Raw genomic sequence first — 14,733 nt, 5'->3', positions numbered from 1 at the left:
ACAGCTTGGAGCATGGAGCATGTTGATTACTCTCACTGCCCTGGGGAGGGTATCTTCAGATGGTGAGGGGAGTTGCTTCTCCTCTGGATCATGATTTTAGTTGAGTTCAGCATACGTTCAGTCTCTTAAGCAAACCAGCACCATAACGTTGACAGAGCCTTTATAAAACACCAAAACGTCCGTGATAAAATAATCTTTGATGATGTGACAAGGAAGAATAGTTACCAGAAAAATCTTTGAAACATTATAGGTGTATGACGTTTCAGGAGTCCATGAGAAATATAAAGGACTTTAAACACAAAGTCGTTTAGATCAATTTTTAAAAAGGCAAAACAAAACATGATTTTATCTAGTGAAGCCAAAGGGCCTCCTTTATAAAAATTTTTTTGGGGGGCCACACTGCGTGGCTTGTGGGATCTCATTTCCCTGACTAGGAATTGAATCCAGGACCTTGGCAGTAAGAGTGTGGAATCCTGATCACTGAACTGCCAGGGAATTCCCTATAAAAGTATTAATAGGGAACTTCCTTGGTGATTCCTTCCAAGAATATGCCTGCCAATGCAGGGGACATGGGTTCAGTCCCTGCTCGAGGAAAATTCCACATGCCTTAGGAGCAGCTAAGCCTGTGCACAACTGCTGAGCCCAAGTGCCACAGCATCAAAGACCCAGAGCAGCCAAAAACTAAATAAATTAGTTTAAAAATATTACTAGAAAAATGTTTTCTTAACATATGATGGTGATGATGATGTGAAGTCGCTCAGTCGTGTCTGACTCTTTGCAACCCCATGGACTGTAGCCTACCAGGTTCCTCCATCCGTGGGATTTTCCACGCAAGAGTACTAGAGTGGGTTGCCATTGCCTTCTCCAGGGTTCTTCACATACATTCCATATCAATGACCAACACCCTCAATAGTGGCAGGTCTAAAGATAGTCTCATTAAAATCACATGGAAAAGAAGGATATTTTCTGGAACATTATTTAACATAATTCTCAGAGTTAGGAAGGGAGTAAAGCAAGGAATGAACAGCAAAAATGGTGACTGTGCACAGGATAAAAAAATGATAGATAATATGAATAAACCAACAAGCTTGTAGAATAACACAATTGAGTAAAATGGTTAGATATTATGATAAATATGTAAGTATCAATAACTTTTACTTATATGAAATTGCAGATAAAGATTTGAGTTTTTCTGTAGGTGAGTATTTGTCAACCCTGATTGCACATTACTAGTGTTACATGGAAGCTTTAAAAAATTATATGGATGCCTAGCCCCCACACCAGACTAGATAGATGCCAGTCTCTGGGGGTAGGGACCAGGCATCAATATTTGTTCAAAGCTGTCCAGGTGATTCTGATGCACAGTGAAGGTCAAGAAGCACAATGAGGTTTATTTTTAATGACAATCATTAGTGACAGTTTTAACCCTTGTAAATGGATAAAAAGCCATTAATTGGCCTCCCTGGTTGCTCAGTGGATAAGAAACCTCCTGCCAATGCAGGAGACGTGGGTTTGATCCCTGCTTTGGGAAGACCCCACATGCCACAGCAACTAAGCCTGTGCACCACAACTATTTAGACTGTGCTCTAGAGCCCGGGAGCTGCAACTACCGAAGCCCTTATAGCGCCCTAGAGCCTGTGTTCTGCAGCAAGTCCCTGCAACGAGAAGCCCCTGCACCACAACGAGGGAAAAAGCCCACTCAGCCATGAAGACCCAGCACAGCCAAAAATAAAAAAAAAATTTTTTTTAAGTCATTAGTAACAGAAGAATGGAAAAAGAGATCATATTTAGAACAACATAACCTCTAAGAAAAATCTAAACCAGAAAACTATGTGACCTATATAAAGAACATCTAAAAACTATAAAATAGAAAGCCTTGAAAAATCTCCTGGATGGGAGTGCTGAGTATTTTTTAAATGCCAGGAGTTTCCAAATTGAATTGAGTTTAACATAATTTTAGTCAACATTTCAGTGAGGCTTTTTAAAGTTTAACAACATTATTCTGAAATTTACTTAGAAGACACAAGTGGGAAGAGCACAGAAAAAAAAATTTAAAAACAAGAATAATTAGGAGGGACTATGCCTGATTGGTATTGAAACATGTCACCAAGCACTGTAATTTAATAAACACCATGGTTCGATACCATTATTGGCTTCAGTTATAGGAGATGATTAAAGTTTACTTGGCATTTTTATTTAGTTGCTTCAGTATTTAAACAAGGGAATTTTATCAACCTGAAAGAGTAAAATATGACCTTTCAGTGAAGATGCGGATTAGCCAGAAGAGAGGGCCCATCTGGTTGGCTGTGGAGTTGTCACTGCTTCAGTGGCCATATGCCAGGTTGGCTTCCTGGAAACTAGTTGCGTGTAACCAAGGGCTGGCCCAGGCCAGCAGGGGCTCTCTTCCCAAGCAGTCATCTGAGTCTGCAGTACTGTGCTAAAGCAATGTCTGATTTATCATGATAATGGTCAGAGATTCACTGTATACTCCTCAGCTAAGACCAGTGAGACAGATCTGGTTTTTCTCTTTCAGGGTGAAATAGTTAAGAAGTATACTCAGTTCAACCCTAAAACGTATGAAGAGAGGATTAATCTAATCCTACAGATGTGTGTAGAAGCCGCAGCAGAAGCTGTAAAACTGAACTGCAGAATTTTGGGAGTAGGTGAGATTGTGAATTACATATCCAAGCATGTTCATTCCCATATACAAAGTTTGCTAAGTTCTGATGCATGACACAGAACATCAGGTCACTGTCGTGTGTGTAGATGGCTCCAGTCCTGTTTGTGGGCCCTCAGCAAACATTGTGAAAAGTATTGATGGAACTGTCAGTCTATGGGGAGGCACAGGTTTAGCCTTACATTACCTTGCAGTCATTGGTAATGTTTGTTTTAGGAGATCTTGGGTGAATAGTTTGTGTTCTAAGCCCAGAAAGCCAGCATAGTCTTCTGAGATTGCTCAACAGAATTATCTTCCTTGTGTTTGTCGTGGAGCTCAGGCATTTCCACAGGTGGCCGTGTAAATCCTCGGGAAGGAATTGTGCTGCATTCAACCAAACTGATTCAAGAATGGAACTCCGTGGACCTCAGAAGCCCCCTGTCTGACACTTTGCATCTCCCCGTGTGGGTAGACAATGATGGCAACTGTGCCGCCCTGGCAGAAAGGAAATTTGGCCAAGGAAAAGGCCTTGAAAACTTTGTGACACTTATCACAGGCACAGGTAAGAGTAGAGAAGGCTGCTTCGGATCTCGGTGTGTGTTGGGCACGTGCCTTTACCTTCAGGCAGTTTCACCTTCCCTTCCTGCTTCAGTAAGGCCTGAAGGCGAGAGCTGAGAATACCCAGGTCTTTTCTGAGCATGTGCCTGACCCTGGGCGTGAATGTGACCTTCTGAATTGCCAGGAACTGTCAGAGCTCTTCAAAGCCCTTATTCCACAGAGCTTCTCATTGCTAGTTCCCCAGCCTTTCTTCCCACTCTCTTTGGTTAGTATATTGTCTGTCACAACTATCATCCATTGCCTTAAGCAGTAGAAACTAGTAAGTATATCTTGCCTTTAAATGTCTTTGACAAGTGCCCCCTGGGTAGCCTCTCAGCCCTTTGAGCTAGAGAGTTCTGAGGAGGATGAGATAAAGACCAGCCCTTTGAGCTAGTCCTCCAGGAACCACCAAGCAGGTCTAAACAAACCACCACAGTGTTTTGAGAATAGTTCATTCTCCTCCCTCCAGTATTGCCATCCGCACTGGGAATGTAGGCTGTTACTCATGGCCATCACCAAGCTGGGAGGTGAAGGGTAGGGGTGATGGGACCAGAAAATGCCAGAAATCTCTAAGATTCAGCTGTTTTCTCTCAATTCCCATCTGCTGTAAATGTTTGGTTAGTTTCCAGAGTTCCAAAAAAAGTTGATTCTGACAGTTTTTGCTAGTTTATCACTGCTTTAGTGGAGGGGTGGACTTCTGGACTTCCTACTTTGTCACTTCTGCTAATGTTCCAATTCATTTTTTAAATGAGGAAACAGATTCAGCTAGTCAGTGTTGGAGGCAACACTTGGTCTCACATTTCTCCCTTCAAACCCTGTGTGCTCTTCAACTCCACGTCAGACTCCCTCCACGTCAGACTCCCTCCCTAAACGGGTCACGCACTTAGTCTCAGACACAATTTAACAGCTTGGATATCATTTCCTAGTTCAGAGGAGTACATGCTTAGTCACTTCAGTCGTGTCCGACTCTGCGACCCTAGGGGCCATGGCCTGCCAGGCTCCTCTGTCCATGGGATTCTCCAGGGAAGAATACTCGAGTGGGTTGCCATTTCCTTCTCCAGTAATAACCTGCAAATTAGAGGAGTGCAGATTGAGGAGCAGGTGCTACAGAAAGTAAGAGAGGGCAGCTCTAAAATGCAACACCTATTAAGGCCAAATGCCCTTTCTAACTCCTCAGCTCCATGACAAAAAAAATTCACTGATATTCATAATTATTGAATGATACGTTTTTAGACAAGGTGGCATTAAGAAGAGCCGAAACTATTTAATATTCTGTTTAAGAAAGTGAAAGTGAAGTTGCTCAGTCGTGTCCAACTCTTTGCGACCCGTGGACTGTAGCCCACCAAGCTCCTCCGTCCATGGGATTCTCCAGGCAAGAATACTGGAGTGGGTTGCCATTTCCTTCTCCAGGGGATCTTCCCAACCCAGGGGTTGAACCCAGGTCTCCCACATTGCAGGCAGACGCTTTAACCTCTGCACCACCAGGGAAGCCCTTAAATACAAGAATACAGTCTCTCAGAAAACCTCCTATAGAGACACAGAACTTCAGATCCAAGTACTAACATCAAAGATTTCAAGGGAGGAAAGGAAGCCAGGTTGAAAGAAGGGGAGGAGGCGGGAAAGAGGGGGCAAAAGGGGTGGCCTTACAGACATCTCCTGCCACCTACAGATGCCCAGGCGTTATGGGACTTTTCCCTGGGCCTCCAGAGAAGGGAGGACTGGAACTCGGCCCTACCAGAAATCAGACCAGACCAGAACCAGAATTCGAGTTCTCTGCCAAGAGAAGGTGATGTCTCCAACCCTCAGCTCAGGCTAAGGGCCCTTTGACCAGATTCCTGCATCCAGGACTGGGGGACTAGAAAAACAGGGAAGGATAGGAAGGGTTAAGGAGAGGAAAGAGAGAGGGAAGGGGAGAGACGTCAATAAAGTCTCTTGTTCCTTACCAGTCAGGGCACTCTGGCCAGTTGTCCACATCAGGAGGAGACCAGGGACAAAAGGGTCCCAGTTGCGGCCGCTGGGTCTGGTCCATTTGCAGGCAAGCTGGCCCCTGAGTACCCCGAGTAGTCAGGATGTCAGTCTCAGCGAAGAAGAGTCCGCGCCAGAGTTGCCATTTGTTGCAGGAAGAGGGACCCCTTCCAGGGCCCGAAACCGGGCTCTCGTCTAACACTCAGAAATGAATTGTCCGAGGAGACACATGTGCTGACAAAGCAAGAGATTTTATTGGGAAAGGGCACCCGGGTGGAGAGCAGTAGGGTAAGGAAACCCAGGAGAACTGCTCTGTTTAAGAAAGCAGGTGTTAAAAAAAAAAAAAGCAGGTGGTATATGAAACCTTTTAAAAAGATTATCTTATCTCGGATTTCCCCCAAAGCAGAGCCTGAGGCAAGGAGTTTGGTGTGGGTACTTTATTTTGGAGGTGATTCTGAGACACAGGACTGAGGCGGTGGGAAGAGTGGAGCAGAGCAGGAGAACCACTAGAAGATGCATTATCAAAGCTACCTTGGAAGCCTGTAGAATCCACCCAGAGCTGCCCACTACATCTGTTGGCTCCTGTCTCTCCTTGTTGAAGGTTGCCTCTGGGCAACGTGCTCCCATGGCTGCTGGCTTTTACTTGAGTGCCAGATAAGACCTTGGTGAGAACCAAGCTGAAATCAGTGACTCCAAGCAGATGCAACACAGGGCATCAGAGATCACTAAACATTTCCATCCAAAAGGATTCCAGATGAAGTTTTGGTACTTGGTCAAGTTTTAGCTATTTAAGGAAGTAGGCACCATACAGGACCTCACATTCCAAAGTCTGCTAACAGAGGAGGCATCGCCGTAGCTCAGGTTTCTGTTTCAGGTGCAGAGCCACTTCAGTGATTGTCGTCTCTCACTATAGGAATCGGCGGGGGGATCGTCCACCAGCATGAACTGATCCACGGCAGCTCCTTCTGTGCTGCAGAGCTTGGCCACATTGTGGTGTCCCTGGATGGGCCTGACTGTTCCTGTGGAAGCCACGGGTGTATTGAAGCATATGCCTCTGGAATGGCCTTGCAGAGGGAAGCAAAAAAGCTACATGATGGTGGGTTTCTTTCATCTGAGGGATAAATAGCCAAGTGGTAGATATTTTCAAAGTAAATATTCCAAAAAGAGCTGAATGCTGGAAGCCAGAACTTTCAAGCTTTTCACTCTCTAGAGGAAAATCAGGACTCCGCATACTGAAGCGGAAAATCAGGACTCCGCATACTGAAGCTCAAAGCCTCTCTGGTACTGACCCCTATTAACACTCTTCCTCTCCAGCAGTGGACAGGGACTAGGGTCTTGAGCTCCAGGAGAGCAGGGGAGATTTCTTTCATTTTTGTCTTCTCAACCCCTAGCACAGGTTGGGTAGCTTAATACAGATTTAATGGAGAAGTAAATGGATAAACATACAATTTTTCAAGTCTGAGCGGTCTTTTGAATTACAGTTGTTTCTGGACATGTTATAAATATCAGGATGGTTTCCAGTCTAATGTAAAAGGGAATCATTTAATATCATTATAATATGGTGTGTCGAGTGCAATGAGAATGATGGCCAAGGAACATACACGCATATAGGAAGGACACCAGTGTCCCCTCCCTGCCCTCTCCATACAGGGAAGGGAGCATTGGGCTGTCTGGTGGAAAGTCAGAGGGTAAATAAAATTACTGAGGCAAGTTCGGATGAGCCAGGCAGCACTTCCAAGCATAGGAAACAGAGGTGGTGTTGCATAAGGGCAAGGCAGGGTACAGTGTAGCCAGAGGTTTGCCAGGACCAGCAGCTAATGGAGAAGCCACTAAAAAACTTTAGGGAAAAGACAGATCTGAATTTTAGGTTGTTCACAAAACTTGTTTTCTAGGAAGACAATGATAGTTGAGTGGAGGATGGCTTTAAGGGGGACAGTGTTCTGTATGACTTGCAGTTCTCTGGCTGGGTAACTGTGGTTGGGAATCTAAGAGAAGGAATAGAGTCTGGCAGAAGATGATGGTTGGGAACCAGTGGGATGTGCAGGAGCAATGGAAAGAAGGCAGCTGGCCACAGGGATCTGATGCTCAGGAGAGGTGACGGGGCTGGACTTGGAATCCTTGGCATTGAGGTAGTTATTAAGCCTGCGAATGAGCCTTGGAGTGAGATGAACTGAGGGTGGAATTCTGTGAAACATCAGTACTGGTAGGCAGGGAGGAAAACCAGGAAAGGGTAAAGCCACAGGAACCAAAGAGGGAGTGGTTCAGGGAGAGAGTGGAGGGTAGTGTCAAGTGCTGAGCAGAAGGCAACCAGCAGGTTCATTGGTTTGACCCTGAGGAAGGACCCCAATTGAAGCCATGAAAACAGTGTTGATTTTCCACCTCATTTTTATCATCAGCCCCACTAAGAAGTCTAAATGCTTAGACACTTTTTCCTAGTCATACCACCCCATGAAACTTGAATACCACAGAAACGTTGGTTATTTAAGTATTCTCTGTATAAAATTTTTTTGCCCCTAAGGATCAGTTTTTGCCCCCATGGGGATAAATGCTCATCTTAAAGAAGTTTGGTCAGGTAGTGGGAGCAGAAAACTAACTACCCTGACTAGGAGGGAAGAATGCCTTGAGGGCGAGGCATCTGGGTGCCCGCACGGGCGGAGAGGAGACAGCGAGGGTGCAAGGAGATGTGGGAGCAGAAGTGGGGGTTGAGAACCCAGGAGAGGATCGGAGAGGGGCCCGTACAAGGCCCTGGGGCAGCAGGGAGGAGTGAGCTGCAAAGCCCAGGTAGGGGGGTGTGAGAACACAGGAGAGGATCGGGGAGGAGCCCGTATAGGCCCTGGGGAGGCAGGGAAGAGGGAGCTGCAAAGCCCAGGTCGGGGGTGCGAGAACACAGCCCTGTTTAGAGGCAGGGGCAGGAGAGTAAAGGGAGTTCCTGCCTGGAGGTGTCCTCTCCCTAAGAGGCCAGAGATATTGACAGTGGGGGCAGGGAGAGACAGTCTGAGGAGATGAAGGCTGAGAAGGGCCCTGAAGGGGACTGGCAGAGTGGGCAGGGCAGCTGTGAGGGCCTCTGAAGATAGGAAGCCCCCAGCTTTTGTCTAGGTAACTGTGTTCTTGGTTGGGATTTTCTCCCATCAGAGATGGAGTAACAGCCGATGAGGAGGGAGAGTGATCTAGGTTGGTGATTCGGCAGTGTCAGGGCAGAGGACAGGGACTGTAGATCACAGGAATACTACATTCATTTAGCATTTCCTCTGGCCAGCACTTGGAATCCTGCTAGGGTAGGTATCGTTACCCTAGTCTTAGAAGAGAAGCGCGTGGAGGTGACGCGTGTGGGCAGGGTAGTGCAGCCAGCGGGGGCGGAGCTGACAGCTGAACCCAGGTCCGTCAGCTCCGGAGGCGCTGGGCCTTCCTGCTGCTGTGGGGCACTGGCAGCAGCCTTGCATCTCAGCTAGACAAGCAAGGAAGGAGATGAATGCAGAGGAGTGCTGGTAATTTGCAGGAAAAAACACTTCACGACTGTTTAATACGGAATGGAGAAGCGAGGGAGGGTTTTCTAGTTAAAGAAGTTTTGGATGATGTATAACCAGGCAGCAAAGGCCTCTTTGGCAGATGTAGTATATGGATATTTATGATGACTGCAAAGTGCGAAAAAAGATGATCATCTTCCCACTTGGGGGCCTGCTGCCCACAGACACAGTTCTAAGTGTGGCCTTCCCACGGGGCTGCCGCAGCTTGTGAATGACTGCTGCTCCTTCTCGCCTCTGCCCAAACAGAAGACCAGCTCTTGGTGGAAGGGATGTCAGTGCCAAAAGATGAAGCTGTGGGCGCACTCCATCTCATCCAGGCTGCAAAACTCGGCAACGCGAAGGCCCAGAGCATCTTGAGAACAGGTGAGCACACAGCTCTGAGCAGCTCTGCCTGGGGGCAGCCCGGAGCTCCTGCAGGTGCCCAGCTGGCCTCAGGACCAGTGCTCCGTCGTGTCTGTCCAGAGGTAATTTTTCTGCTTACTGAGGCAACAAGGAATTGCATTCAAGGTATTTGGTAGCACTGCCTTTCTATTTTTTAATTGGAGTATAAATGCTTTACAGTGTTGCATCACTTCCTGCTGTACACCTATCAATCAGCTCTAAGTACATAAGCATATATATCCCACGTCCCCCATCCTCCTCTAGGTCATCACAGAGCACCAAGCTGGGCTTCCCACCAGCTGTCTGTTTCACACATGGTAGTGTATACGTGTCAATTCGTTCCACCTTCTCCCCTCCCCAACCCCGTTTCCACAGATCCATTCTCTCTGTCTGCACTTATATTCTTGCCCTGCAAATAGGTTCATCAGTACCATTTTTCTAGATTCCATATGTATATGTTCACATATGATATTTTTCTCTTTCTGACCTCACTCTGTATGACAGACTCTAGGTTCATTCACATCACTACAACTGACTCAATTTAGTTCCTTTTTATGGCTGAGTAATATTCCATTATATTTATGTGCCACAATTTCTCTACCCATTCATCTGCTGATGGACATCTAGGTTGCTTCCACGTCCTGGCTGTTGTAAATAGTGCTGCGGGGAACACTGGGGTACATGTGTCTTTCCGATTATGGTTTTCTCAGGGTGTATGCCCAGTAGTGGGATTGCTGGGTCATGTGGTAGTTTTATTTTTAGTTTTTAAGGAACTTCCACTGTTCTCCATATTTAATTTTTTAAAGACCTTCCTTACTGTTCTCTGTAGTGGTTGTATCAATCTGTATTCCCACCAACAGTGCAAGAAGATTTCCTTTTCTCCACACCCTCTCCAGCATTTATTGTTTGTAGACTTTTTGATGATGGCCATTCTGACTGGTGTGAGGTGACACCTCATTGTAGTTTTGATTTGCATTCTGTAGTGATGCTGAGCATTTTCTCGTGTGCTCACTGTCCATCTGTATGTCGTCTTTGGAGAAATGTCTGTCTAGGTCTTGTGCCCATTTTCTGATTGGGTCATGTGTGGCACTGTCTCCCGCTCCCTTTTGTGTCTGTGTCGGGTCTTTGGTGCTGCTCAGGCTCTCTCTAGTTGCAGTGAGGCTTTTCACTGCAGTGGCTTCTCTTGAAGTGTGGGCTCTAGGGCACACGGGCTTCAGCAGTGGCAGTGCATGGGCTTAGCAGTTGTGGCTTACGGGCTCTAGAGCACAGGCTCAGTAGTTGTGGCACAGGGGCCTAGCTGCCCTGTGGCATGTGGAATTTTCCCAGATCAGGGATCGAACTTGTGTCCCCTGCACTGGCAGGCGGATTCTTAACCATCAGATCACCAGGAAAGTCCATAAAGAGCTTTAAAAGCACTACTTCCCATGAGGCTGTATAGGTGAACTATTCCTGGCTAGTGCCCTTTTTCACATTCCTTTGACTTTGGATTGGGCTCTCTCCCAAGAACTTATTTTAATTTTTGTTTTCCTGTAGCTGGAACGGCTTTAGGTCTTGGGGTTGTGAACATCCTCCACACTATGAATCCTTCCCTTGTGATCCTCTCTGGAGTCCTAGCCAGTCACTACATCCACACTGTCAAAGACGTCATCCGCCAGCAAGCCTTGTCCTCGGTTCAGGACGTGGACGTGGTGGTTTCAGATTTGGTGGAACCTGCTCTGCTCGGCGCCGCCAGCATGGTTCTGGACTACACGACTCGCAGGATCTACTAGGCCTCCCAGGAATGCACGAGGACAGAGACTCGAGAGCTCCTTGGTGGAATCAGGTTGTCTTCTAGATGAGCACTTCTTATTAGGCAATCTGGCAGGTGACTACGGCAGAGAAGTTTTTGCTTTTAGTCTCCTCTTCCAAAGTCAGTTTTCCCAACCTGATTTTGTAGATGCTGCTCCTCCTGGGGTTATTTAAGCTCAAACCTTGTCATACTCTTCTGTGCCAAAAGGAGCTACAACAGTAGCCAAGGACGCCTTAGGACTCCATTTACTAGATGTACCACTCAGACCTGCAGGCCTTGCTTGGGGTGGGACCTTGATACTGGAGTTTTGAGTTATTAATCCTTCCTCCTCTGACCCTAAATTCAGAACACAGAAAGGGATCCAGTCAGGGAATGGAAGGAAATCTCACCACGAAAGGCTTAAGTAAACTCTTAAAAAGCAGTTTTATTGAGGTATTTTTTTAAGTGCACAATTTGGTAAGTTTTGACATCTATATGAAATCATGGCCACAATCAAGACATCAGGCGTATCTCTCACTGCTGTACATTACTTGCTGAAAGATGTCATTTGCTATTACTCTCTCAGAATCTTGAGCAACTGTAGATCAGAGGTCTGAATTACAGTGGCCTTAGTGACCTTGTCCTTATCTTCTTAAGGACCGCTGAGAAGGCACTAGGACTTACAGTCTCTGAAAGATTAACCATCCCAGAAGGATCTTTGCTACTGAGAACAGACACCTCTCTCTCCAGTAGCTTTTCACATTGTGTTGAATATGACTGGAGTACTGATAAATGCAGTGTTTATTGTGTGTTATATACCTAGAGCCCTGGTGGCTCAGACTTACCATCTGCCTACAGTGCGTCTGCCTACAAAGCGGGAGACCTGGGTTCAATCCCTAGGTCGGGGAGATCTCCTGGAGAAGGAAATGGCAACCCACTCCAGTATTCTTGCCTGGAGAATCCCATGGATGGAGAAGCCTGGGAGGCTACGGTCCATGGGGTCGTGAAGAGTCAGACATGACTGAGCGACTTCACTTTTGCCTAGAGCCCACATCTGTGAATCTGGATTCTGGCTAAGTGAGATTCCATGTTTGTATTGGTGTCAAGATGCAGAGGCCAAGGTTCTTGCTATCAATTTCAACCTGGAAGAAATACTAATAGCCACCACTTATTAAGTGCCTATTGTGTACCAGGCTCTGAACCTGGTGCTTCATATACATTATTCTAAATTCTCACAACCAGTAAGGTAGGTGTTTTAATTCCCATTTTATAGAGCCCCAAACTAAGTCATTAAGTGGTGTGCCTAGAACCACATGGCTAATGAGTCTTAAAGATAAGGTTTGAGGCAGGTCCCTCTGTGCTTTTTCTGCTAAGCTACACAACCTCTAGTCATATCAAAATCTTCCAAAGTGCAAATACATTCTGATTTACTCCAGGCTACCGAAAGCTTTCACAAGAATATCTCAGTAGCAAATGAACTGATTTATCCTTGACACTATCTCTCAGTGGTGAATTTAATAAAATATTCTTGTATGCTGTGGAAATTTTGCCAATATAGTATTTCGTCTAGTGACAGGTTTTTATGGGTACTTTTAAACAATCTATAAATTAGCATATGTTTTTCAGATTTATTATTTTAGGAAAACCTGAAGGTTTCTACAACATATTATTTCACTTGTTCACATGTAAAGGAATCAAGATTGTATTTGAATTCCTTCCTTCCTGGTGGGTTAATGTGAAAAGATAGGCTGGCTGATTCCTAGAACTCTGTCAGCTCTGAAATAATCTCCAGGTCCTGGCTGAAACATTCCATGTTGATTCCTGGGAAGGAAGCTTGCTGGCTTGGCCATCAGCGTCTGGGGCCAGTCTGTACTGTGAAGGGGCATCTGTTGTTCCTTGGTGAAATCTACAACTACTGTATATACCAGACAGTTGCATTGCTATCAAGTTTCATACCAAGTATTTGGAAGAATGGTACTGAATCTATAAAACCAGATCTCAGTTTTTATTAAATTCATGGAAAGGCTAATATATTCCAACATAATTATTACAACTAGCTAAAATGATCACATCTTAATTTATTTTAATGTAAATATTTTTATGTTACTGTACTGAGCCAAATTCTAAAGAAAAAATAAATTATTTCCTTGTGGAAATCCTGACATTTTTCTATTTTGTTTTGTTCTTAATTAGCTCATTAGCTAAAAACATTTCCCTCCCCAAGAGATTTGTTATACTGCTTACTATTTGAAGGTCTTATAACTTCTTTAAGGTATTTAACATGGACTTAACAATCCCCCCAAAAAAACCTTGTTAATAGAAAGCATTGTTATATAACTTAAAAAAAATATATATTGCAAAATGATCACTGCACTGTTAAGCTAACATCATCACAATCCATAGTTAAAAGTTTTTTTCCTTGTGATAAGGACTTTTAAGATTGATTTTAGTAGCAACTTTCAAATTTGCCTTATGGTGTTATCAACTATAGTCGCCATGCTGTATATTACATCCCTGTGACTTATTTTATAACTGGAAGTTTGTACCTTTTAACCCTCTACACCCATTCCCCACCTCCCAACCCCGTCTGGCAACCACCAATCTTGTTCTCTGTGAGCTGGGTTTTTTTTGTTTTTGAGATTCCACGTAGCACTTAGATCATATGGTATTTGTCTTTCTTAGTCTGATGTCTTACTTATTTAGTATAATGCCCCCAAGGTCTATCCATGTTTCACAAATGGGAGGATTTCATTTTTTTTTTTAATGGCTGAATACTATTCTGTCATCTGTATTTACACCAGATTTTATCCACTCATCTGTCGGTGGACACTTAGGTTGTTTCTGTTATCTTGACTGTGTAAGTAAGGCTGCATATACTTCTTGGAGTTAAGTGCTTTTGTTTTCTTTAGATAAATACCCAGAATTGGAATTGCTGGATCATATGGGAGTTCCATTTTAAGTTTTTTGAGGACCCTCCATACTGTTTTCCATAGTGGCTGCACCAGTTTACATTCTCACCAACAGTGCGCGAGGGTTCCCTTTCTCCTCCTCCTCTCCAACACTTGTAATTTCTTGTCTTTTTGACAACAGCCATCCTAAGAAATGTGAGGTGGTATCTCACTGTGGTTTTCATTTTCATGATTAATGATACTGAGCACCTTTTTCCTTTACCCATTGGCCAGCTGTATCTCTTCTTTGGATAAATGTCTGTTCAAATCCTCTGCTCATTTGTAAACTGTTTCTATGCTATTGAGTGTATGAGTTCTTCATATATTTTGGATATGAACCCCTTATTGTATGTATGATTTGTAAATATTTTCACCCTTTCAGTAAGTTGTCTTGTTGATAGTTTTCATTTTGCTCTGCAGAAGCTTTTTTGTTTGATGTAGTCCTACTAACTGACCATATACATGTGAGTTTATTTCTGGACTCTCTATTCTGTTTCGTTGATCCATGTGTCTGTTTTTATGCCAATTATTATTTTGATTACTATAGCTTTGTAATACGATTTGAAATCAGGGGGTAATGCTATCAGCTTTGTTCTTTCTCAAGATTGCTTTGGCTATTCAGGTCATTTGTATTTCCATACAAATTTCAGGACTGTTTTATTTTTGTGAACAAAATGCCATTGGAATATTGATAGGCTACATTAAACCTTAGATTGCTTTGGATAGTACGGACATCTTAACAGTATTAATTCTTCCAGTCCATGAGCATGAAGTCTGTTTAAATTTCTTTCATTGGTGTCTAATAGTTTTTAGTGTTGGTTATATTTATTTCTAGGTATTTTATTTTTTGATGCAGTTGTAAATGGGACTGTTTTAATTTCTCTTCCTGACAAT

The 14,733-nt window shown here is 44.4% G+C and overlaps 1 protein-coding gene across 2 annotated transcripts in view; it reads left to right on the top strand.

Annotated features, from left to right (window-relative positions):
* GNE (glucosamine (UDP-N-acetyl)-2-epimerase/N-acetylmannosamine kinase) overlaps window positions 1–12,952 on the top strand; it is a 39,003-nt gene extending 26,051 nt beyond the window's left edge. For both annotated transcript variants that reach the window (XM_052644686.1, XM_052644687.1), the window contains 5 exons: window positions 2,534–2,663; window positions 2,997–3,218; window positions 6,132–6,314; window positions 8,989–9,105; window positions 10,657–12,952. In XM_052644686.1, the coding sequence (XP_052500646.1) occupies window positions 2,534–2,663; window positions 2,997–3,218; window positions 6,132–6,314; window positions 8,989–9,105; window positions 10,657–10,892 (888 nt within the window). In that variant the 3' untranslated portion in view covers window positions 10,893–12,952. The remainder of the gene's footprint in view (window positions 1–2,533; window positions 2,664–2,996; window positions 3,219–6,131; window positions 6,315–8,988; window positions 9,106–10,656) is intronic.
* The last annotated feature ends 1,781 nt before the right edge of the window (window positions 12,953–14,733 follow it).

The sequence above is a fragment of the Budorcas taxicolor genome, chromosome 8, assembly GCF_023091745.1.
Source record: "Budorcas taxicolor isolate Tak-1 chromosome 8, Takin1.1, whole genome shotgun sequence".
NCBI lineage: Eukaryota > Metazoa > Chordata > Mammalia > Artiodactyla > Bovidae > Budorcas > Budorcas taxicolor.
This window is presented reverse-complemented; position numbering and strand designations above follow the sequence as displayed.